Genomic DNA, 26,690 nt, shown 5'->3' with positions numbered 1-26,690 from the left:
TCTGACAGTGATGTGTCCTATCAGTTCATTGTCAGATTAGCCCTTTGATTTATGTGGAATAATTTCCACATAACTTGCTTGATGACCTTTTAGAGGAAAGGTGAAACAGGAAATAACCTGAAGAAATGCCCAGTCAGCTTTTTGGAGACTTGTGTTTGGTGCTGCATCATGGTCACAGCCTGTGCTGTTTAGAGCAAAATAACCTAGCGACTTACCACGCCGGTGACGTACCACATCGGGGGCGTAAGTCAGGAGCTTGCCTGAAAACACCGCAAAAGGAGCATAGTCCAGGCACACGCACTCTTTTGTCGCGAGGCTGGTGAAAGGGCTGGGACCTGCTGTTGCAGCTCAAGAGCCGAGACGGCTGCCGTGGGCCTTCTTATCTCCTCCTGTTTCTAAAAGGCAAAAAAGTGACACACGGACAACCACAACTCCCTGAATGCTCAGGAGCGGCTGCTCCTTCAACAGACCTTGGTACTGAACAGAGCTGCACTGGCGTGGTTCTGCAAGGCAGCTTTAGGGAAACAAGTCACCTGAAGTACCTGCTGTGCTGCTCTTGCTGTCCCTCGTTATTTTTGAAATCTTGGTGACCTTTAGCTGTGTGGTAGGAGCGAATATACAGTGTCCAGGAAGGCTTAGAAGTTTGAATCTGAGTCTCTGGCCCACAATCTACTTTTTTTGAAGCAGAAAATGCAGGAACCTCTGCTTAAAAATCGGATTTGACACAAAAACCCTGCAAGAGCATGGTTAGGATTATATATCGAGAGATGAATTTATTTAACCTGAGGGCAGCAAGAGAGGATTAGATATTTTAATTCCCTCCCTTTCCCTAAGGACTGTGCAGAGTGCTGACACTTGTTTGGCTTGGAGATGAAGACCTGTACATTGAAGTGATTAGTGGGCGCAGTGAATTTTTTAGCACCTCTTACTGAACACAAAGTGCTGTCTCACAAAACAAAGCACATTTTTCATGGGGCATAATAGCACTCTTACGAAATCAGGAGCATTATCACTGAAGTGGGACACACAGCTTATGAATTGGTCTCAGAGATGGTGAAATTTGGGACCTATCTTGTCAAGGCAGCTGGGTGATGATTTTCAATGCTCTTGCAAGTGAGATCATTTAACAATGTAGAAAATGTATGTCAGTTGGCGTTGCTGTGGCTTAGTGTTTCAGAACAGCTAGATACTTCGCTGCTGAACTTGAGGTGATAACTTTAGCTACCTGATTTTTAAAACGTACTTGTCAGTTCAGTTTTTCCTGGGAATTCTTACATGATAGCTAGAAGAATGTACAGACGAGGCAAAATATTGCTGTAAATTAGTAGGTGTTTATTTCTTAAAGGCCAGTGTATTTTGGTATGTCTCCAAATTAAATGTGCAATTTTGCTTTTAAACAGAGGACAGCTTTTTCATTAAAAAGGTAAGGCCTGAATAGAGATCCCCTCTTGGGCTCAGTCCTGTTGCCTTAACAAGCATATTACCTGTACAAACAGCTGCAATTAAAGTTTGCTCTCTTGTCATTCATCATTTATTTGAACTGAAAATCAGTAAGGAAAGAAATTTTGTTTCATTTCTTTAGGTATTTGATCCAGAATTATGCACTTGAGGGACAGATTATACAGGTGACCCATAGGTGGCATATGTTTGGAGCGTTTTCAATTTTTTTGAAACTACAGGCTTATTGAATTTCGGCGGGTAAGAGAAAAGATTGACTAAAAAGCATCAATAATGTCCTTTTCAGTTATTCCAGTGTAATTTAATCCATATCTCTGTATGACTGTAGTCACGTGAATGTGAAAACTATTATGTTTTTTCAAGCTAACTGTACTTTGATTTTTGGTATTAAAGTATGCCATCTGCTTTGTCGTTTTCTTCATCACACCAACAGAATGGGAATGTGCCACAGCATGGCTGCAGCCACGGCTTCCATATGTTATTGTAAGGAGACAGCTGTTGTGGGACTGGAGTCAGGGTCTTGCGATGCTCTGCTACAGCTTTTCCTATTCTCCTCGTTACGGTGTCAAACAAGGGCTCAGTGTCAGCTGATAGAGGGTTTGCCTCAGAAGGGTCTTGTGAGAGATCAAACAGCAGCGGAGGGTCATGATGGGTTACACCATCCCCGAAACACGGGCAAATTCCTCTTCCAAAACAGGCTCCAGAGGCTTCTGGTTGGAATACTGGAGTAGCATAATGAGCTTTCCATATGGTGCCACCTGTCACAGAAGAAGCACATTTGAACAGCTTCACGGCATCAGGAGTCAGGGAAGGGCCCTGAAAGATTGGTTCACTTTTCAAGTGACCCACTTTTGTCATTCCTAGGGCAAGCTTATGTCGTGGTTGTCACATACGGGGAAAGGCTCTTTTGGGAGCTGGCAGGGATTCAGAATGGTTTTTGTGGCTCACGGGCACACCTGGGCTCTGAGTACGTGCAGGGCCATATACACGATGTGGATGGTTAGGTCTTATACTTCGGGTGCAGAGGGAGTCTGCTGCTTTCTTGTGTCCCTTTAAAACTCTGCATGCCTCGGGGGGGAATGAAGAATGTAGCCCCTGATTTCTGGGTGCAGGTACTGGTAGGTGGTTCTTCTGTTGTACATCTGAGCCAAGAAGAGCACCTGGGCAGAAACTGATCACAGCTCATTTCCATGCCTACTTTCCAGCACACTTTCAAATAGGGTGGTAATTGCAGGCCATGAAAACAGTGAAATGTGGAGTTTGTAAGTTAACGTGATGAAGGCAACTAGAGCTTGTACTTTATCAAGTTCTTGTACTGACCGCTGGATGAGTGCAGGTCTGTAACTTGTAATGAAGAAATGACTCGGACTAAATCTGAATGCAGTTCAACAGGAGATTTGCCTTCCTTCTCCCTCCTTTTTTCCCTGTTCCTCACCCTGCGTTTAGAAAGCACCGCACTGTACTCAGGGGCAAGGATGTGCCCAGCAAGAAGACAGCAATTGGGTACTATGTCTGAAAAAGGGAGAGGAGAAGAAAGGGGACATTGAACACTTGGAGCCACTTCTGTAATGCATTGAGCTGACAATTGCATTGTCCCTACATGGCATTTTCTTTTCGGTTCAATCATGTCAGTACTGCTAGAACATGTTTTGTTAATAAATAAAATTTTAAAACTTCTTAAAAGGTGAGGGGGAACAAATAACAGATATTAAAGCTCAGATAATCTTTTAGCTTAAAATCTCCAGTTGCTGGCTGCCTATCTATCTATTTCCACCCCACGGTTTCCACGTCCTGCTAAGCTATGCTTCTGCCCTTCTGTGGTGGGATGATGTCTCAGTGGTTCTCAAATATTTTGGCATAATACGTTTAGAAATGTTACAGATTTTGGATATCTCCATTTCTGAAATTGTGAGAGAAAGGACGCACAAGGTGGATTTCTTAAAGGAAATGGGTCACTCCCTGATGGCTTACTAAGGACAGGTATCCCTTAGCTCTGTTTGGGTGTGTGCTGTGCTGCTGGCTGAGATGTGCTCCTTGTCCTACTTTTCCCTGTCTTGTGACCAAAAGAGCATTGGTCTTATGACAAAAATGCAAGCATCCTCAGTCATATCGGAGTTCCCCGAGCATGGGATTTGGGTCTTAAAGCTTGTTGGTCAGATAGCCCAGATGCTTGTTACAAGGAGTGAAATAAGTACTCCCATGGCCATATGCATTTTTGTGATTAGCTGACTCTAGTCAGAGTGCTATTGGGATATTGTTAAAATGACCTTTGAATAGATAAACATGAGAGGGACAGGTAGGCTTACCTAGCTACAGGTAGGAATTTGTGTGATCAATGTTCAGGAAAAACAAACTAAGCAGTCACTCTTTTCCATAAATAGTTGAGCTGAACTCCCCATAACTTGTACACTGTAGGGCAGTTCAGAGAAGTGAGTGTAGAGTGAGGAGAATTGTTCTGATTCTGCAGAATGTTAACATCTACTTTTCACAGCTGCATATAATTACTGAAGTTGCAGAGTGGGAGAGCGCCATTGGGAAGGATACAGTGAGGCTGGTTGTAATTAACCTGTCTTAGTGAGCTGAGTAGACAGCTGGGTTACAGAGGGATCCAAAAAAAAAAAAAAAGGTGGTAGAAATCAGTGCTGATGGAAGCAGCAGGGGTTTCGGTCATCTCTAAGAGGCAAAGAGGGATATGCAATTTGCTGCTGAGGTAGCTCTGACAGAATTTAAAGGATGCGTGTGAATTTTAGGGCAACGTGTTAATATAATATATCCAAGGGAAAGGAACCATGCTTCTTCAAACATCTCTCAGATCCATCTGGTAACAATCAATCAGTTTAACGAGCAGAAAGAAATGGACTGTCACTAATAAGCCTTATTGTGCTGGGGTAGAGGAAAGGACTCTTTAACATATAGACAAAGGATTCTTCTGGCTTCAGTGAAGGGCTTAATTGATGGGTCCTGCCTGGGTGACATCAAGACAATGGGTTCATACCTAGTCTGTCCAACAGATAGAAGTAAACAGACAATAAATATGTAATATGAACATGGTATACTTGTAAATGAGCTAAAACAGACTCTAAAAAGTCTGTAATGGCAGTTGGAGCAAAGAATCAGAATTTCTGGCTTGGCTGAAAGTTGAGCCCCACGGTAATATCTGACTGGCCAGCCTTTCATATGCAGAATATCACATTGTTTTCAACCCCCTTGCTGTGACCAGTTGCGCCTCAATGGGGAAAAATTCCAGAAAGGCATGCATAGGAGGTCTAGCTGTGCATGTGTGGCTTCACAGGAACACAAAATACACCTTGCATCTGCATATTGTATCTGTGTTTATGTTACAGGTACCGTGGCCTGTTAGAAACTGATCTGTAGAGCAGAACCGTTACTGGTGGCTTGACATCCATGCTGAGTTTGTCTAGGGGTGTTTTACTAGGGGCTAACTCTTGTTTGGTCCTATTTACACAACATCGTTTAGTGATTAGAACATATTAGGTGTGATCCTGGAGCGTGTTTCAGTTTTGTTTCATCTTAAGTCATGATCTCCAAGTCCATTCTACAACGCAACGCAAAGCACAATAAGTGGGTATGCTCAAGAGGGTTTGCTTCAAAAGCACGCTTCTGATGTGAACTAAAATTGTTATGTAGACACACCTTACATAGCCTAGGAGAACAAGAGGGGAAAGCTAGGTGAGGAGAACAGTAGGCCTTTGACCTGAAAAGCAATACTTCAAATGCATCCCTTGATGGAGTATGTATTTAGCCTTTCACTAGGAAGTGCGGCATGACTCCTCTGGCAGGAATTTTCTCCAGGAGTCGCTGCAGTCAGACAAAGCTTTCTCTGCCCAGAAAAAATATGCATTACCAAGAAATGAAGAGAGATCTCTAAGAACAGTGATGGATTTAGAGGCATAGGAGATTCAAGCTTCTGCCCGATGTTCTGCTTTAGGTAATGCAAACGGCTGAATGGGCTCAGGGTTAGACGTGATCAAGCCTGGAGCTGCTGGCAGTTCTGGCGTGGGGCTGGCTTGGCACCAGTCTGTGTCAGGTGAACTGATCTCTCTCATCTCCCGTGGCAGCTCCAAGAGCTGTACCCTCATTGTCAGGCTCTTCACTCCCTGGTCTGCCGAGCGTTGGATACACGGGGAGAGAGATTCCAAGTGGTGACGCTCACGTTTCTGCAAGCGTAGCGTGTTGTGGGCTCCATGCTCAAGAGAGCAGGGCTCCCCGGGGCACAGGCCGTGCCCCGCTCTGCTGGGGTGCGTCAGCTCAAACCTCGGGCCGGGCGCGCAGGGCATGGTGCAGGCGGGCACCAGCGGCGACGACGCTTTGGAAATGAAGCCCCGGCACAGGGCTGCCAGCGCCGTGATGAGCCCGGCTGGGCCCGGGGCCGCCCCGGGCCTCCCCGGGAGCCAGGGCAGCAGCCCTCGGCCGGCGGGGGCCTGGCCACGCTCCCTCTGCACGCCCACAGAGACGTGAAAATGAAAAGCGGAGCAGCTAACCGCGCCCAAGGGCCGGGGAGATTGGATCTGAGCTGATTGGATTTTTTAGAACCTCCTCGTCGGACTGGCGCCCACCCGCGCGCGGGCGCCGGCCGGGCAGCGAGGCTTGTGGCGGTTGTGGCGGTTGGCCGGTGGCGGTTGGCGGTGCCGCGCTGCCCCCTGCCGGCGGCTTCGCCTACCGGCTCCGCTCTGTCCCTCCCCCCACTGGTTTTTTTTTTCTGTATTTTAATGACGTTAAGGTGCTTGATAAAAACGGAGCGAGATAACCCCTAACCAAAACTGACGGCTTAAAGTGTTAGGTTATGGGGTTGGTTCAACTAATCTTGATTTATAATTACTGCAGAGGCCTACTTTCCACGCGTGGAGCGGCGGTTTACACATGTCACTTAGAGATCATATGTTTTGATTGTGTCTAAGCAGAGGAAGGAATTGAGTCCTGGTCTCCGTAGGTAAGTAATTAGTTGAGACATCCAAAATGTTGGCCTTGAGCACCTTAAGCGTGGTTCCCCCAGTGGGATCACCTCGTTTCACAGCCATGGTGGTATCAGGCCATCCAGACTCCCAGCCTGGGGGAAGCGGCAAGGCAGAGTGAGCTGCCGTGACCAGGCCCACCTGCTCTCTGCAGCAGCCTCTGCCCCATTGCAGCAGCCCCGTTAGGGTTGCAAAGGCCTTACCACCTCAGCTACAAGGCAGAATATCGGCAGTGGCACCACTCTTTCCCTTTCCTTATCTTTTTTTTTTTTTTAAAATAATCACTGTCCTTGTTCTTATACAAAAATGTTATCAGCATCTTCTCTTCAGCAAAAATAGAGAACGAGGATTCCCAAGAGAAAAAAACCAAAACAAAACCAGCCCTTCCCTGGAGGGCTTGAAGATGCTCCACTCCATGGAAGGATTTATGAAACACCCTTGTACTTAGCATTTTCTACCATACAGCTCCTTGAGCAGTGCACAGGTTGCTCTGGATCTCACCCTGAAGGGATTATCTCCTCAAGTACTGTATGGCTTGTATACATTACACATTTTTTCCTCGAATGAAGCACCCAGATTTATCTTTGGGGAACCAAGGACCTAAAAATAAAATTCCACCGCAGCACCTGGCATCACATCCTCGCATTTAGTCCTTAGTCCCTTTCCTCCACATTTCCCGTCAGCCGAGAACAGTGACTTCCTGCCCGGGAGCCATGCTTCTGTGTGACAAGAAGAGCACTGACCTCAAGGTTAAACTAACAGCATGACTAAAACACGTAGTCTTCAAATCAGAAAGTATCATAAGGGCCATGTAAATAGGCACCAGAAAGATCACCCAGTTAATGCTGTGACATAGGAAGGATTTCCTGCTGGGCTGCCTAAGCTTCTCTCACCCCACAGTCAGCACTCAAAGTGCTCTTCAAACAGGCAGCTCCTTGTCAATGTACCAGCTGAATGTGAACAGCTGCTGATGGTGGGATGCCCTAGCATTTGTAACTATTACCTAATTGCAGTTTCTCAAGAAGTCCGTAATTCTTCTCTCACTTCACAGACAGGGAAAGCAAAACAAAAATTAAAGGGGTTAATTCAAGTTTCTAAAGCATGGGAAGATTAGTAGGCATAGCTTACTGCATCGGCTTCTGCAATTCTCCAGCTGTGCAGAATGAAAAAAAAAAAAACCAACCCAAAAAACCAGCATCACCACAAATTCAGCAACTTTACACTTACTGTTACATCATCCAGTCACAGAAGGTGCAATTCATCTCAACTGACTTTAATAGGAGGGTGATTTTTATATCTGATATGGTCTGTCTCAGCTCTCTTTTTAGTCAGTGGAGAGAAGCAGGTGTGCCTGATCTAGCCCAGATGTGCTAATCAGAAGGAGGTGACTCACACCCTGTAAACATCTGTGTCCCTTCAGTGACTGCAAAACAACAAGCTCGGATCCAGGCACCTGTGTTTGGTTGCACAAATGCCATCCTCCATTTTGGGAATAAGGACACAGCTACCAGTCACTGGCCTCTTGTCTTTTACACTGTAACGGAGGGTGACATCGGCGAAGATTGGGTGCTTGTTGAAAGCTCAGGAAAGCATTACAGTGGCAGTCAGCTTATCTAATACCACAGCTGAAAAAATGAAACAAATAAGATAGGGCTATTGAAAACAAACAAACTACTGCTTAAGATAAAGACCTTTTCCTTCAGTCTTACACTAAAGCTGATCCTGAATGCTTTTGCAGCAAAAGCGATAGAAACACTGCAATGACAGGGAGATTCTTGAAGCTATGCTACCCAGGAAGTGAAACCCTTCATCCCAGGCAAGGCAGGACAGCTAACAACGAAGCCATTCTGCACCTTGCAGAAGAAGTGAGCTTTTGAGAAAATAAACTTACTCCAGATACATGTATGTATGTTTTTATGTGATACTCTATTGGAAGCTAGAGGCCGTTACATCATCTCTGATATGCAGGAGGGGGGAATCTTTATACTCACTGTCCTTTTGGTGCCACCGCACTGCATGCAGAAACGCACCACAGTAGTGAAACATGAACTCATGCCCGGAGTGCTGAACCGTCCCCCGCAGCAAAGGCAGCAAGGTGTGCCCGTCGATTACCCTGATGGAGAGGACAGGAGTCACCAGACCGGTTAAGAATTTCAGTCTGCAGCTGGCACGTGAGCAGTACTCACTCTCCATGTACGCAGCATTCAGATTTCAAGTGTCATTTCTGAACTGAGCTAGTGTTTAGCTAATGAGCCCTGAGATTTTTAATTGTGTGGATGGGTGGAGAGCAGTTATTAGCAGTTACTAGCAGTTTTTGCAATTACAGCTAGTTCACACATTGTGCCTGGGGAGATAAATCACCATTACTGTAATTTTCCTGGAAGTAAGTGATAACTACAGTGAAGGCATGGTTCACAGCTTTTACTTTTGCTCCCTGAAATGGAAGTCACTGTGCTCTGTGAGCTTGAGGCTTCCTAAAAAAAAAAAAAAATTGACTAACAGTTGGTTTAGTTACACACTACCAGTACTTCTACATTTTCTTCTCAAATGGCTTAGCTACCCACGCTTTCTTGTGTTCTTTAGAGGAATCTAACATAGATGCTACAAATTGTTTACTGTCGAGGAAGCTCCGATAGTGGCAGCCAAATGCAGGCCACGTGCCATTTGCTCCACCTTCCCCATGCATGCAGAACCAGCCGTCCTAGCCTTGGAAGGGGCCTCTCCTAGTGCTCTAACAGGACCAACCAGCTTTGTGAATATCTGCGTCTGCAGACAAGATGGGAGAAAGCTACACTGAAAGCAAGCTAGAGAATTGCCTGGTTAGGAAACAGACAGAATTTAACCTGTGGCTGTTAGGATGCATGACATATATAGTCAGTATCTATCTAAATCAAGAAAGGGGAGCAAATATGGTTTATGAAGCCACCTTTGTACCTGTCCTGAGGCACTGTCCCTCCAGCAAGGTCAACCACTGTGGGGAAAATGTCCATCAGGCTTGTCAGTTCATTGATAACTGTCCCTGCAGGCAACACTCCTGGCCATCTAACTATTCCTGGGACACGGATCCCTCCTTCCCAGCCTCCCATTCCTTTTCCACCTGTTAGAGGGGAGAAAAAAAGTACCAGAAAAGATAAAAGAATGAAATATATTAGACATTTATTACGGATGTATAATAAAAGGTTTTAAAAATTTCAGAATATTCAAAATTAATGAAAACACACTAAATCCTGGAGAACAGTAGAATGACTACAGTGAAAATTCCATTCTTCAACAATAGGTATTATTAACCTCTTTATTTTACACTGCTTTCTTGGGTGGCACATATGGCAACTCACTACTAAGCAGTATTTTTGACAAAGAGGAACAATTCCACTCTTTGATACCTGAGAAGACATTCTGGCTCATACTTTTAATTGAATGTCATGCCTGAGAATAATCTCTACACTCCCTAATAACATGCACAAGAAAAAAGTCTGTTATTAACAAAAAGCAAAATCTGACTTGGAGTCTGTGAGAGGTTGCAGCCCCGCTTGGTGCCTGAGGAAGGGGAATTAACACAGGGCAAGCTTGGTTGTCAGACAGTTCACAATCAGAGGCAGCAGGAACATTATGAAATGATTTGCAGTGCAGGAGAGCAGCGAGGGGAATTAGGATGTGTGATCACCCTCTGGGAGTTTACAGTCCCAGGGATGCTCTGAGGTGGTCCCAAATGGAAGAGTGTGGAACCCATGTAGCAAATAGGGGAGTACTCTGAATATGCTGCAGTGATGAAGACTCTCCACCTACAGTTTTGCTGAAGTTGTCCTGAGGTAATCTAAAGAGTCTTTCTTAACTTGGTTTCTCTTGCATTCCTCTAGTCCTCTAGTTCCACCATGCAGTTGTGGTAGAACTTATAAGTCAAAATATTCATTGTTTTGAATAATATTTCAAAGTGAGGACCATTCATTAATTACAGATATGAATTATAGATGTCAAGGATGGGGATATTAATGAAACAATGTGGTTTAAAGCCCGAATTCCAAGCTGAGGGTCCAGTTAAGGGGAAAAAACCCCAAAAATGCAAAAATGTTGAAGCTCAGGTACTTATATTACCTTTGCTCTGTTATTCCTCCTATCAAGGGCAGACATGAGAAGTCATGTTGTAGGAAAATTGTCAAACAAAACTTGAAGCTAGCTTATTAGCTCAGCTAATAAATCAGCAGCTGAATGGTAGTTTATACTAGCCTTTGGCTTTGTTAAGTAATACCGGACTTTGCTACAGAGGAGGTGTGCTCGTAGTTACGGCTGAGGCAAGCTTCCCAGAGCTTGGTTTTAAAGGCTGACAAGGTGGCATGATGGATTATAAACAGGGCAAGTCCAGCTGCTTGTGCAATAACCTTTGTGCTGTGTAAGATAACGGTATCTTTGCTATTCAGTAGTGGCTGTTCTCATTATTCATATGTGTGGCTTATTTATTGTCTTGTTTTTAATATTCTGTTAGAAACAACAGCAGTGAGTTCTACAGATGTTTATGAATTAAACTAAATTTCTTAATCTTTTTTGAGTCATAGCTAGTTAGTTTCACTGGGATGGCCCCTCTTCAGCTGTATGTGGACCTAAATGGGAATGCCTTTCTGATATTAATATCTAACCTGATATTCTATCTCCTCTTGTCTAAGCAGGCATGATTTCATCATTGTCCTCTCACCTCTGTCTAATCATATTCATGTTTATTCTCCGGACTCTACTCTTACTAATATACTTGTGTTAGGCTAGTGGAAGTGAATTCCCTAGGTTAGATTCTGTGATTCAAGTGAGCCTGTTGGCCTTTTTGCATCTGTTTCTGGTATGGAAACTTCATATCCAGAACTGAAGGCTAATTTAGCATTTAGGACTGTTCCTGGGTGAGATTCCAGCTGTATCAAACATTGCTTGTGTGGCTCATCAGGTAACTTAGTACTAGGCAATGTACATTTTGGTGCTGAGCAAGGTCAAGGCACCTGAATCTTCTTCTGTAGGGAAATAAGGGATGGACGCAGTTTTCAGGCTCCATTATACAATAAGTGCCAATCTGCCCAAGCTGTCACAGTGGCTTTTCGAGACTTGGCAGTCTAGAGGGACCACGTGCAAGAGATACCACAGATCTTCATCTCCATAGAGCTTTTGACACTGGGTCGCAAGCCAGTCATAGAAAGAGAGTCTCAATGGAACATCTATATGATAGGTGAGTAACTGGAAAACTCTATCAAGAAAATAGTCATCGTGATATCTGCCAGTGTTGACATGGATAACTGTCTAATGTAAAAAACAGAAGGATGTTTCAAGTGAGACTCCAAACAGTGTGTTCTGGATCTGTGTCAGAGGAAGTTCAGATTGGGCATCAGGAAAAGGTTCTTCACTGAGAGAGTGGACAGTCACTGGAACAGGCTCCCCAGGGAAGTGGTCACGGCACCGAGCCTGTCAGAGTTCAAGGAGCATCTGGGCAATGCTCGTAGTCACATGGTTTAGTTTTAGGTAGTCCTGTGAGGAGCAGAGTTGGACTTGATGATCCTTATGGGTCCATTCCAACTTGAGATGTTCTATGATTCTATGATGCTACAACATTTTCAAGTAGTGATTTAGGTTATGGATTAGATAGTGTGTTTACAATATTTAAAGACAACATGGAACTAGAAGGGGGTACAAGTGGGGTCTAAAGAAAGAATGAATGAGGGGGAACATAATAGCATTGAAATACACAGTGACCTTGCAACAACAGGCTGTTGCAAGGAGGAAAGGAAGAATCTCTTCTCTGTAGATTGATGAATAGGGCAAGATCTGTTGCTTGAACTCCAGCAAAGAAATCCAAGGTAGGTACCAGGAAAAAAACCTCCAGTAGCCTAGACAATGGAAACTTGATTATCTGGGAAATCACTGAAGGTCTTTAAGAACAGGTTAGGCAATATAGCTGTCAGGAGTGGCTTTGGTGAAAGTGATCCTGTCTGGGGGCTGAAAGATGAATAGCTGATGCCCTGAATTTGCTCCAGCCCTACAGTCCAAGATTATCATCCATTTAGTAAATCTAGTCTACCTGGATGTATTTTATTCTATCATTTTCTTTTTAAGAGAAAGTCTTATGCATATACACACTACCAAAATTTTACCTTTATAGATCCCATTCCATCCACCCAACTGAACATTTCCTCTGTGAGCCTCTAAGGATCCTCCATGATCAGATGCAAAATAAATAAATGTGGTATTCTTCAAGCCTTCTTTGTCAATAACATCCAGAAGCCTGCCTATAAACAAAGCAAAACATCATAATTATGTCCAGAGATGCAGTCAGATTTTTTACACCTTGACTCAACATTCAGTGAAGATCAAGTCTTTCCATTTACCTGAATGATTTCTGTTATGAGCTACCACAAGCAATGCAAAGAGTAATCCTGCATTACAGAAATAAAAAGAGCCCAAAGGAAAGCTGCTGAATGTATCCAAAATTTGGTTTTGGTGTCTATAAAAACAGGAAAATAAAAATAAAACCAATTGGAAAATAATTTAAATGAATGATCCTTCAGTTCAAGCTTCTCAGAATACTCTGTCAGCTTTATGCTATAAATTCTCCGGGTCAAGGACTGTCTCCATTGTGTAGCCTCAAGCACCTTGAAAAGCTTAAATAATAGTGCTGCCTAGATTGCTCATCATAAAAAACTGCTGTGTGTCACCAGGAACTGAACAGGGACTCTCAGATCAGGCTGCATACTGTCAACCAAAATCATCTCCCAATGTCAGTGGGAAAACTCCATAGAGTGCAATTCAAACCTAACTTCATAAGGAATGTTTTCAGTACTGATATCATCAAATGTTTATACAGAATATGATTTATCTTTGATTGCTTGTCCTTATCACCTACTGCATCAAATACATTCACAAAGAACAGCTTCCATAACTACAGAAGCAGCAGCAAAAGCTGAAGTATTCAAGGAAAAAGCATAAGCCAGTTGATCAGCTCTTTTGCTCAGTCTCTTCTCCTTTACAGATTTCCTGTGTCTCCTTCATCAAGCTACTTGCTGACCTTACCTAAAAATAGACACCTGCCCCCCAAAAGAGTTTAGATTGAGCCTAGGCATCTTGGTTCTGAATTAGACCCCAAATCTCTTACTTAGCTGTCCAGCTCTGGAGACTTCTGTCCTCACTGGCTGCCAGCCTGTTTGGCCTATACAAGGCATGTTCCTTACACCAGCAGACTTCTGCTATCCAGCTCTGCTTGCGTAGCTTGTGCTTGAAGGTGACAGGTGTCAAAAAGTTGCAAGAGAAGCATGGCAGAGTCCTCTGGTTCAACTGGATCTCGCAGAGGTTCTCAGCCTGCCCATCAGAAGCAATGGGGCTCCTCTCAAAATATAATTTTGTAAACGTGGTTATCAGAGGAAGAAAAGGTTCAGGGATTGAATGTTGGCCTGGACAGGAGATGAATACTTTGTCAATAGGGTCTTCACTTCTGACTAAATACAAACAGGAGCTATCTCCCTCCCTCCCACTGAAGGAGAAAGGAACTACTAAGTAAAGCTAGGTGAGTCTTCACGATATACTGACTTCACACAATTTGTTGTGAAGCTCCGTAGCTTTTTAACTTGGCCTTTTGGCTAGGAGGGAGTTCTGGTTTCTGCTCCTAGGATTATTCTTAGATAAAAACAAACAAGTACACGAACCAACCACCGTATAATGTAATATTCAGCAGCAGCACCAGTTATATCTTCTCAGACTAGACGGAGCTGAAGAAATGTCATACATTTTGATTAACCACATGATCAAGCACATATTTGATTATCTGACTGCATTTAACACTGCAGCACGGAAGTGTGTCAATTAAAAAAATAAGAACAAATCCTCACAAGAAAAGTTTGGGCTTTCATCTTAAGAAAGAAAAACAGAGGTGTGGTAATGGAATATCAATCTCTGGCGCGAACTGTGTATCCAAGGCAAGTTCACTGATTTTTGTCATATGCAAAAAGGGAGTTCTGTGACCACCCCTTTAATTTCTTTTCCACATTCGAATGAATTAAGGATTTTCTTCAAGACGACCACTTACCCACCATCCAGTCCATCTCCTCCACGTTATCTCCATATAGACCATGTCTGCTTCTTCCCTGAAACTTCTCTGTGGTAATGAGAGGGGTGTGAACATGCAAAAGGGAAACAAAGAGAAGAAACGGTCTACGCTTGTTTCTGAAATAAAAGAAAAGAATAGTAATTTCTCTGGAAACCGTCACTCAGCCCAAAATATATAATATATTGGGGTCTAAAATAAAAATTTTTGATTTTGACATCTTTGCATTTTTGAGGTTTTGGGAGACAGAGGGGATTAAAACACCCCTCAAAGATTTTGGTTCTGTGTTAAGACCAAAACAGTAATGGGCCCTTTCTTTTTCTGGTTCCAAACTAGACATGTATAGAACATTAAATAAATAACTGGGAAAGTTAACAGCCAAAAGACTGACACACTCTCAGAGGCAAGGAGAATAGGACTCGCTTGCTTGAAATTAACAGGGATGTCACTGAGCATTCGAGACGTCCTCATGTGGAAGGGGCAGATATGACACTGCACCTGCAGGGGAACCACATCCCTTTAACATCAGGCCAGGCAGAGTATCCTAGGAACCTGAGATTATCTATGCTCAAAGTTTTACAGAAAAGATTGACCTTACCCCAAATTTCCCTTAAAAAACACTGACAGAAATAGTATAATCTTATTCAGGGATATGCCCAGACTTGGCACACGAATACTGAGTGGCTTGTTCAATGCCAGTTGAGGCTACTGACATATTGTAAATGAAGGACACCCTTGGAGAAGAAAAAATCCCCTCACTATCCGTCTCCTCTTTGTACAATATTAACTTCATATGACACTTTCTATGACAGTCCTTTCATCAGGCTAAGATAATTTTTGCTGTTCCTACTGGCAGAAGGCCCAGTCCTTGGCCAGGACCCCTTTGTATTAGGCAAACAAAACATAAATACAAAAAAAATAATCTTCCTTTTCCTGAGGAGCTGACAAGCTATGTATAAGATGAAGGACAGCAGTTGGATGCTGACAGGTAGGGGGATGCCAGAAACCAGGAAATTACTGGCCAGCATCAGGACGGGTAGCTCGGCATGCCAGCTGACTAACCTAGTGGTGTATGACACAGTAATCACATTATTTTTAAAAATCCTTAAACTGTGATACAGTTTTTGAAGGTTACCTTTCAATGAATGAAACTGCCTCCTTCAGCATGTTAGAAGTAGTTTTTTGTAGATTCATTGGTTGTTCAGTGATATCATGGTTTCTCATCAGGATACAGTTCCAGTACTTGGCAAAACCATAGCTGGAGAACCAGGAGATGAAATACAGGAGACCACAGACGGCCAGACATATGATTATTTTCCATTTTACTGAGAATAAGTTGGTAAGTTTTCCAATCAAAAGAGTAAGCAGTGCAAGGATGATCATCTGTGTGTAAAGCCAATATGTATCTTGCAAAGACTTGGCCAGTTCAGGGTCATCTGTGCCTTGACACTCATTCAAAAGGGTAAAAGGCATGCCATAAAAATAATCAAAGCCATGATTTAAAGGATGGTGGCAGTGATCATGGCGGGATTTGCAGTTCACACCTATATGCCACTTCCCTGAAAATATAAAACAAAGGTGTTAAATCCAACATTGTTACTCTTGGGTGTGTCTGCCTGTATTTCTAATCGGTTGGCTGCACTCCTCAGTTAAGGTGCAGCCAAGGGAGGAGCTGGTGTGGAATGGGGACAGACTGTCAGGGAGCAATCATGCATTGGCAATTTATCTGCCTAGAACAGCTGGTTTTCCTCACCTATCTGTTAAAATTCCACGTAGGGCAATGGTTCAGCTCAGCCGCCTCCCTGAATAAGAACAAGTAGGCTTGCAATAGTTGGTGCTTATTATTTTTCACATGATAAAGTAGCCATTCATTATGGCTGATGGGGAGAAACTGGGGAAATCCTTGTGCCAAAAGAAACAGCTAAGTGCAAAATCTGAACTCATTCACACACAAGTTCTATCTGAGCTTCACAGCCCGAGAACAAATTTCAGGAAGAAGGTGTACAGATTGGCTCTGTGTGTCTATATTCATCCTAAAATAAGTAGCAAAATAGGCCATTCCAATTATCCAGTACAACTGGACATATCAGAATATGTCACATGCTGATAATGAACCTTAATGTAGTCATACTACAGAGCAGTGTAATTATCCTGACATTGAAGGACAGTCAGTTTATAACCATGGGCTTAGCGGCTATTAGCTAGACAAATAACTTCTGAGAACTGCTAACCATCTCTGTGCTCAGGTATATGAATGTCGTTTACTGCATAAACTATACCAGAATGCAATGAGCTAGGGAAATTTCACTCCTTTGCACAGGCTTGTGTGAAGTCAGTACATCACTAAGACTCGCTTCAGTTTAGGAACTAAATGACACCTCAGTGTGCTGGAGCTGAGCAGCAGTGCAAAAATCACAGTAATTACAATTCAGCACATGACACCTTTGACTACACCAAAAAGAGTTTAAAAATGAGAGGTGCTTGAAAGACATAGCCTTTAATTGCTGTTCAGGCAAAATTAGCAAAGAGTTAATAGGATTTTCTTTTTTGGACATGCATTCTGATCCAAAACCCACTGAAGTCAATGGGACCATTCCAGCTTTTTTAGCAGAGTTTCTTTTTGCAGAGAATAAGGCACTTTTAGAATCTCAACTGTGATTATAAGCGGATGCGTAAATAACAGAAAATCTAGCCACCAGTTACAATTAAGACCACTGTGGTGCCTGGCTACCAACCGGCAGACAACATTTTTCTGCTCGAATAGATCAGTGAATATCTCTGTTGGTTCTTCCTAAAGGAATCTCTACTGGGCAAACGAGATTCTTTCCTTTGCATTTACTTCTGTTCGCAGTGTATGTCTATGTATTCCATACATCCTCATTTTGCATTTATCAGATATGCTGTGCTGACATAGGGGCTTGTGGATGGCATTCTAAAAACCCTGCTGATTTTGAAAGTTATGCATACAAGAGGCTCTGGTTTAACTGATCCTAGACATTGGGGCAAAGAAAAATATTTGCAGAAGCAGCCTCGTTTGAATAGCAAGCAATGAAAAGGCAGCAAGTTGCTATATCTCATACCTACAAGTGCTGTAGAATAACCTTGCTGGTGCAGTATTCTGGCAAAAGTAGTTTCATTTGGTGGGAGCCCACCAGAACACCCATTCCAAAAGAGAACCTGCTGCTGAGTGCCAGATGCCATGCCTAGAGAGGAATAAGAGTCTTTAAAATAAAACAAGCCATATTTCAGATTTTTAGTCTTCTCAGATTGTTCTTTCTAACGAGTAGGACTCAGTTGCCTAAGCCTAGTGCCTTTTTATAAGCCATTTAGTATGCCCTGGGATATTCGGATCAACCCCCAGAACGATGTCTCCTCCAAGTCCCATGTCATTATCTGCTAGTCCAATGCAGATGCCTCAGCTATGCTGGGGTGCCTACAAATGGCACTAAGATGCCTATGTTTGGACATTAGGCAACCTCTTACAACAGAAGTTCTATCAAAGTATAATGTATAAATATATATATAATATATATATAATATATAAAATATATATAAGTATAAATATAAAATAAAAAAAGAAAAGGGGGGTAGGGAAGAAAAGTAGCTTTATATAGAACAAAAGACTTACAGAGTCAGGGGTACACACTTCTGAAACGTTCAGTTCGTGATTACATTTCTCCTTTAGCAAGTCAGAATCACATCAGAGGAGCTACACTGATTATTACTGTGATATACAGTGGCTGAAGTTTTCTGTCATGAATTTACATGGCTGAAGTAAATCTGTTTTAAAACATTATTGCTGAGAACTGTTTCACAGTCTGACACATTTCACTATGAAAAGGTTTACCAGGATATTAAAAATATTACACTTTACTTAATATAATCTTAATACCGCTGAACATACAGTGTTTACACAATTTTCTTCTTCATGTTTCCACCTCTGGGTGGTTTCTGCTGCTTGGATTTTCATCCATTTCTGTGTTGTCATTTAGCCACATTAAATGTGCTTTATGTGGGGGTTTTCCCATAGGAACACTCACTAAATCTAGTCATCTTTATTTTTGCCCATCTCACTAAGACCCCGAATCCTTAGATTAACTAGTCTTTAAAATGGTTTATTTAAGGGGATTTTTAATAGCAATAGTGGCGAGACAGACTGCAGTGAACTGTTAGAGAGAGGTCCAACCTGATCTGATGGGGTATCTGCCAGTCAGGAAAGCTGCTCTGCTTGGGGTACAGACAGCAGCTGCAGCAATGTGCTGAGTAAGTCTCACTCCTTCCTTTGCCAGGCCATCAATGTTAGGAGTCCTAAAGAGAAAAATCCCATCTCTGATAAAAATGTATTACACAGAAGTTCATGGTATCCCGCTCCTAGTTTTGTCGAGGACATCAACATCAAATTTACAAAACTCTCTGTTTATCTACAACTCAACTAGGAAAGCTCTGTGTTATATATTTTGCGAGATACCTTGACTCCTTAGAAATGAATTTTCCATGGATAAATTTGTTTTTATTAATAACTAAAAAGAAAAAAAAAAAAAGATAAGGTATTTCAGGTCTATCCCATAGCAAAAGCTCATGCAGCATAGTGAAAAAGATTCCGGTAATAGATACAGGACAACACAATTTCCAAGACTATAATAGGTTAGAGTAAACACAGGATATATATACAACCATTAGTTGTTAGCTGATATTAAATCCTAATCTCCATCCTTGATCTTTCAACCGGGGAGTGGTGGAAACTTATAAACTATACACGTGCCTGACAAAAGAGTGCATGGACACATTTGCCAAGTTCTGACTGTATATACTGAAAATTAGAAGTCCAAGAAAGTTGCTCAAGCATGCTTGTATGATTATTACTCCAGTAGGAATTACTGTAGAACATTTATTATATACATGGCTTGAAAAGAAGTGTATCTAGATGAACTAACCCATTAATAATGATTTTTCTAATGCTGAGTGTCATCAGTGTTTTTTTCCACTGAAATTCACCAGGACAGGATAATTTATTCTGTAGAATACATTCTTACCTTATTGTACCGTTGCCATAGCAACCCACATCTCCAATACCAAGATCATCAGCCAGTATCAGTAAAAAATTGGGTTTTGAAGTATTTGATACACAGGTTCTTGGAAACAAGCATAAAATTATCCAAATGTTCAGGCAGCTCCTGAAATTACAAGTATAGAGGCAATATTACAAGAACAGTTGTAAGCTTTACGATAGACTTTAAACTATTATTCCTAAAGTTTCATGAGGACTCAGTATAGATGCAAACAGCTACCAAATACTGCCAGCAGATGGAGCTCCTGAATACTTACAAAAGTTCTTGCGTTTTCTAAAACCAGTAATTTTTTTTTTTATTGTTCGCATGGGAATTTTGTCTGTGCATTTCTTTATCGAGATTTGCACTGATCTCAGCAGATGTTTCCAGCAGAATGAGTGGTTTGGATGCTTGCATGTCTCCTGAGGCACCCCTTGTACAGGGGTGTAGGACACTCCTGTTAAGGCTCCTGGAATGAGTGGGACAGGAGCATGGAGGTGGTTGGTGCGGAGGCACGGTGGTTATGATGGCAGTGCCTTGACTATTGCATCTGCTGCACCCAGTGCTACACACAGCACCTGGAAGGTGCTTCTTCAAGGCTGCAGCAACGGGCTTAACCTTGGTTATGTTCCTAGAAGGCCCTAAGAATACCTCAGCATGTGTCTTAGTTTCTCAAAGTGTTTGCAAGAGGCACCTTACGGGTGTTCACCTGAAGTAAAATACATATGCTAGAACATATCTACTGACTTCTAGTTCATTAATAGATATTGCAATATGATAAATGCATAGTAAATGTACTATACCATACCATACTATAATATTATACCATATATTATATATGCTCCTAAACCTCCATGTCCTATATTAACTGCTCTCAGATTCTCAATGAGTTTCTTAAAAAAAAAAAAAAAGAGATCTGTTTACATTTTCTTAAGCATGACATGTAAAAAAACAGAAAAGACCTTCAGTCAACGTCTTTTCTTACCGTAGTTTTCCCTGGTAAACTTTGTGGCTTCCCCATGTATGAGACAGGTACATAGCTGCTTACGTAAATTCTGGAGGAAAACCAAAATCATAATTAAAAAACAAACAAACAAAACCAACCAGAGCCCAGTAGCTCTAGTGATTTCGTCTGTCAGGTTGGTCATTTACTGCCCTGCGTTACCACAATCATCGTGGCTCAGCCTGCAGCTGAGCTGAGTCTGGTGGACTGAACTACCAGGGCTCGATTATGCAGGCCCCGCGTTCCTGAACGTGTGCCTGCGGAGCCCCGCTGAACTGATGCTGCAAGGCAGAACGGGCACTTCTGGGGCCGGCTAAGGTCGGACAGCACGGCATGCAGTTTTGCAAGATCTGGCCTGTTTGCAGCCGCCAATAACTTCATGGGGACCTGTTGAGTGTTCGGCAAGAAGGCTAAATGCCCGTGGCTTTAAACAAGTGCCAATTACTCAATACATGCACAGAAGTGTCGGTGTACACTGAAGGGAAGGTTTTCACTGTTTTACAAACAGGAGGTAATGATAAGTAAAACTAGTATCTCACTCTTTACTTGACTTCAAATTATCTTTATGGTCCAGGAAAATAATCTTACTGTGAGTTTTGAAACTACAAAAAAATGTCTCAGAGAAAAGCCATCCTGGAAAATAATATTTGCAGTGTAATTCTTAGGGAAGGGACTGTAGCATTCTTCGGTTTTGAAGCCATCTCATACATTCAAGGAGGTGTTTCTATCGGAATGTTACTAAAAACTGACTAGAAACATAAATATCATTATAATTATTTCCTTAAAGGACTTCAAAGCTTAATGCCATTTATAAATTTAACAAGCCAGTTTTTCTACTTGCGAACTCTATGAACTCAACCTGGACTTTAAAAACCTAGAAACTACCCTTCAGTTCCTAAATATTTATTTTTGTCTGGCAAGGCAAATTTTATGAGTGGAAGCAATTTCCTATGCTTACTGAAATAGAGAGCACAACTAGTCGCTTTGGACAAAGAATGGCTTGGGAAATGCACTCCTTTTCTTTGTGAATGGCCACAGACTAAGGGATCTGCAGAAAATGTTGCACTGCAATCCTGCAAACAGTCATGCAGAAGTACACAGTAAACTGGTTCCACAGGGGCTGGCATATGCTCATCTTCATGCTGTACACTGAAGTAAATTAGGGATGACATTAATTCCTTCACTGTGAAAAGAGATAAAAATCTGAAATATCCCATCCATGCAAAATCCCTACTTTTCCACACTTCTTTCCATTTCAAACCAACACAAGAACAAAGATGTTGTCAGTTCTATTAAGGAACAGATTGAAGATAATAAGAATGTTTACTTTCTATAACAACTAAAAGCACATTTGTTAACATAAAGTCACTTCTAAACACAGAGAACTGAAAAGTTCCATCTTGACTAATGAAAGACAAGTGTGGGTTTGGTTTTTTTTTTTCCCAAAACCAACATGTTCTCCAGTGAGAAAAAAATAGCATTTTCTGAGAGAACTTTTTTTTGCCTTTTTGGTATACGAGAATGTTACAGTTACCTTGAATATCTGAGGAATACTAAACTGGCCAGAGCAGAGTATAATCCTGTCCTATGCATTTCACAGAATGAGCCGCAGTATAGAAAAATTGCGGATGCTGTTATTCTGACCAGGGAAATAGTATAAAAGGAGTCAGAACCCGGGGTCCATTGATGATTTTTCCAAGTAACATCTAGGTGCTTGTTTGGCTATGGCGGAGACAACATGGGAAATAAAAATAAGTTTAAAAATACTTGATCTCTATTAGATGTGGAATTTTCCATAGGGCTGATGGTGCTTCCCCTTCTCTATTGGCATGATCCTGAAAGACGGTACTGAGAGCTCATCCTCCCTGTCCACTGGCTGAGTCAGAGATTAATGGGGAAGCTGCAAGACCCCTCTGACCCAATGCATTGGCTATTCGAAGCAGGACCTTGCTGCAAATGCAGATGCCAGAAGCCTAATACCATGCTTTAAAAACCAGGCTGTGTTAATGTGAAGCAAAGGGCTCACTACTAGGAGCTCAGATCTTTTATTTGCATGGTAGCGGTGCCTCAATCACAGCCTGGCAGAAGTTCCCCTGAAGCCCCAATGAACTGTGGCCTCATAGGACAGAGCTGAGGTGACGATCAGGCAGGTGCACGAAGGCATTAACCTGCGAGAAGGGAGAACTGGTCCTTATCTATAATGGGAACATCTTTATGGTGCTTTAACAACGGAGGCAGATCTCTGCCTTCCCAGCAACTGGTAAGCAGCGTTGCATTTAAAGGGCTCTGGGTACATGATTAAGCCAAAACTATTTCAATGAAAGTGTTCTCAGCCTATGCTGAGTAGCTGAGGATCGTCACAGCCTTTGTGAGCTGCAGTGGAGCAAAGGAACCAGACAGGTCTGGACAGCTAAGAAATCCCTTGATTTCCCGTGGGCGTTAAGCTTTCCAAGCTGGTACAACAGCTCTGCTGCCGTCTACTTTCTCCTCACAGGTTCACGCAGCACAGCCCGCTGGTGACGGCAGGCACGTTGTTATTTACACAGAGACTTTGTACAGCCCTTCAGGAAAGCTGCGAATTTCAAACCAGGGAGGTGCAGTGGTGGTGTTAAAAGATATTTGGGTTTTAATACCGCTGGCAGTGGCATGATTAAAATTAATGCTGCCTGATTTACTGCAAGCCATTTTAGGAACACTAACTTTATTGAAGGATGAGAAGAAAAATAAAACTTTTTAAAAACAAAACAAAACACAATTTAAATATGCATATTCACCTTTTTGTGTTAGGGGCTGATTCCTTCTGAAAGCAGAGCTCTCACTGACATTGCTAGGAGTGTCACAAACCCAGTACTGGGCCCTAGGGTTTGTCCAGTTTCCTTAGCTGTTAAATGTAAACAACCAACTTAATTCATAAATCTAACATCAGCCTCTAGAAATCAGCAGAGTTACTTACAGAAATCCAAGAAAACATCAGACAGTAACTCCCTCTGTAAGCCAGCATGCCATAATAAACGATCAAGACTAATAAAAAAGGCCAACCCCTTTTAACAATGTGGAAAACAAACCCTCGTCTCAATTATTCTTCTTGCTCTGAAATCCCTCTTGCTCCTTGGTGTGCTGAGCAGTCCTGATCCTCTAAGACGTGCGGGAGGAAGCGGGCCGGGACTTGCTCCTTTTCCTCTTACTCTCCCTTCCCCCAGTCTCCAGCACAGAAACCGCCTGGGATCCCCGCCAGCAACGGGGAACCGCCACACAGTTTTACATGAATTCCGGGCGGAGTACAAAGTCCTCATTCTTGAATTACTGGCACAACATGGCTACTGCCTTTGCTAGGTTCCCTGTCCAGTTAATTCTGTGCAGATTTGTATAAAGCCTGCAGCGCTCTATTTCAGTGCCTCAAAAGAGATACTATAAATAATAACACAGCACTCGGAGCCCTGGGGTTTTGTTTCTCCCACCCTACTTTTCCAGCCTTCCAGCCTGGATAACAGATCTAGCTTGTCCTCCCCCTTTTCTTCTGTCATGTTGTCTTTTCTTCCTCGTTGCATTTTCAGGAAAGGTAGACCTACCTGTGCTGAAGACATTAATTGTACTTTCTTCCCCCCATTCCAAGAACTGAAAGTTTAGCATTCCCCCACTTCTTTCAGAACTTAACTCTGTTATAATACACTGTACCCTTCAAAAGGTCTTAAGCAATTACTTAGAGGAGCTCTCACCTATTTGTTGACATTTCAGTTCTGTGAGTTACTTGGGTACAGTGAATGCTGAATTTAATACTGTGTTCTAGAGAAGTCAGTAGGAGTCGGTGAAGTGGAAAGATGAAGCAGCGTAAACTACAAGCGTAGACTTGTATAATGCACAGCAGGGGTAATCATGGTTGGAAGCAGTTTTTTATTTGTTGACCTCCTTGCACTTATGATTATACTCAGGTATTTTTATAAGATACAAGTTTTCAAATTGGACTCCTTTTACTCATACCTATTTGATTATACTACTTATTTTGTATGATTATTTAACAACTCGTGAAGGTTCTGGTGCAAAGATTTTTCTTGAAAAAACTGTATTTCTCAAAAATTACATCATACCTTGGGAAAGATGGATCTTTAAAAGTTGCCAATAACATAAGTATTAATTTCCACCTGTCTTTGGTCCAAATAATGACTAAACTTTTCTTTCAGCCTTTCTAGACTGTTTATATCTTTCTCACCATGTGATGACTACTGAAGATGTGCCCATGATGCTGCTGCTGGCATGCCTTAAAAAAAAAAAAAAATAAATAAAATCAAACCCCACCCTACCCCCCAAAACAACAACAAAAAACCCCAATACCTTTAAATTTTTCCCTGATAACAAAACACTATCTGGAAGCAGATGAGGCATTCTGCTAGCACAGACCTTGCATCCTGTTCCTCACCGCATTAGTGTCCCAATACAGAGGTAACAGCTGTGATTACTTATTGTCTTCAACAACTAAGCTGTAAACCAAGACTTTCTTTTTTCCCCCCAGAAAAAGAGCTTTGTAACAACAAAGCAGAAAGGATGTGATTTTTATCTCTGCATTTTGAGCCCTGCAGTATTTTCTTCTCTTCAGCTAACCATTTTTTCACTGCACCTGAGCACAGAAAGCTGCTGCTTACTCACTGGTACATACAGGCAAATTATCTGCCAGCAAAACCTCAATTTTTAAGTCATCGTGTGCTTTATACTGCCACTTTCTATCTAGCTTTTCACACATGTCCGAGTACTAAAAGCAAACACTGGCATTCATATAGTCCCTTCTACCTTTGACAAGTTTTCAGAGTAAACTTATAGTAGTGAAGAACATAAATATTGAAATGACACAAACAGAAATTTATAAAATTGTTTTTGTCACACTTATGAAAAAAGCTAAGAGATAAAAAGAAAATAATTAATCAACTGAAGTGGCTGAGCAAGTAAAATGTTTGCCGGGGTAGTCTTTGGCGGGGGGTGGGGGGTGGGGGGGGGGGACGGGGGGGGGACGGACGGGACACAGAGAGGACGACAACAACAACAACAAAACCAAATGTGTTTTTGTTTCCATTTACTCATTTCAACCCCAAAGTTCTTCAGAGTTCTAGCAGCATGCTTATAATAAATTCTGACTTCATCCACTCCTGCAAAAACCACAGTCTATAATACAATTCAAAGCCCTAAAATCTCTGCAATTTCGCTGCAAGCTTCAGTGCAAAGTCAAATCTTCTTAGAAAGTCTGGCTAGGGTCACACCACTGCATTGTTTTGTTTGTTTGGTGTGGGGTTTTTTTTTTGGGGGGGGGGGGGAGGTGGGGTGGGGGGTTAACTAGTATTGGCAAGACCCCTTTTTACACACTGTAGTTTGTAAACCTAGGTATACTGCTACCAAATAAACTTGTTTTTCTGGAACTGACATTGAAACAGTGCAAGTTATTAATCCAAACCATTTTTTATTGGTATCTTATATTCAATAAAATTGCTGTTTGCCAAATTAGTATGCACCAGGACCTCTTCCTGAAGAACAAAATGCTTCTCTCTCTTTTGTAACTGTTGCAGAGTTATACTGGACTTTAACATTTTGTACTTCATACTGTTTGTGATATATGTTATTGTTATCCAGCTAAAGCTGCTGATCTGTTCAAAAAGCTATTCACAACTTGAGGACAATCCCTTACTAAATCAGATTCACTCTGTCTCAGGTGTTGCTCAACATCTCAACGAGATTACTGCAGAGATAACAGAGAAGTACAGGAAGGAACTATTATGTTTGGATAGAGTACGACCATGATTTGTGGACTATAGGAACACAAATGCAAACGTCTAGAGTTCTGCATAACTCTAGTATTTCTTACTGCTTCCTGCTCTAAGCAGGCATAAATTAGGCAGAGTTTAGGCATGTACTGCTACAGCCATCTCTCACACACAAATCTGCAAAACCAGTCTCCATTCAAGCCCTTTACCACACCAGAGAGGATTTCCTTAGACCTCTGGCTAGTGGTGAAGAATGAAGGGAAAAAAATCTCCCATCAACATTCCTTTTCTTTATTTTCATCCACTTTGCTTCCCAGAGAGAGAAAGGACACAGTTATTTTCCAAAAGCTGTGTCAGCAGAGGACTCAGTGCCACAGGACATCTTAGTAGATAGACATC

The 26,690-nt window shown here is 42.1% G+C and overlaps 1 protein-coding gene across 1 annotated transcript; it reads right to left on the bottom strand.

The window, feature by feature from the left end:
* Positions 1-1,845: 1,845 nt before the first annotated feature.
* Positions 1,846-20,582, bottom strand: LOC104033075 (arylsulfatase D). The gene is made up of 10 exons (XM_075716546.1): positions 20,530-20,582; positions 19,530-19,670; positions 18,683-18,804; positions 17,577-17,699; positions 15,632-16,055; positions 14,479-14,615; positions 12,554-12,688; positions 9,366-9,528; positions 8,423-8,544; positions 1,846-2,216 (listed from the first exon to the last, which is right to left on the bottom strand). The coding sequence occupies exons 1-10, from the start codon at positions 20,580-20,582 to the stop codon at positions 1,846-1,848; spliced, it is 1,791 nt and encodes a 596-aa protein (XP_075572661.1).
* Between the last annotated feature and the right edge of the window lie 6,108 nt (positions 20,583-26,690).

The sequence above is a fragment of the Pelecanus crispus genome, chromosome 1 (genome assembly GCF_030463565.1).
Source record: "Pelecanus crispus isolate bPelCri1 chromosome 1, bPelCri1.pri, whole genome shotgun sequence".
Classification (NCBI taxonomy): domain Eukaryota; kingdom Metazoa; phylum Chordata; class Aves; order Pelecaniformes; family Pelecanidae; genus Pelecanus; species Pelecanus crispus.
The sequence above is the reverse complement of the archived record's forward strand: the minus strand, read 5'-3'. Positions and strand labels throughout refer to the sequence as shown.

Coding starts and splice junctions, on each gene's coding strand:
- LOC104033075 (XM_075716546.1), bottom strand. CDS start 20,582: ATGTACCTGTCTCATACATGGGGAAGCCACAAAGTTTACCAGGGAAAA. Junction 9,529..12,553: donor ATGGAATGGGATCTATAAAG/GTAAAATTTTGG, acceptor CCCCTCTAACAG/GTGGAAAAGGAATGGGAGGC. Junction 8,545..9,365: donor GGGACAGTGCCTCAGGACAG/GTACAAAGGTGG, acceptor CCTCTCCATCAG/GGTAATCGACGGGCACACCT.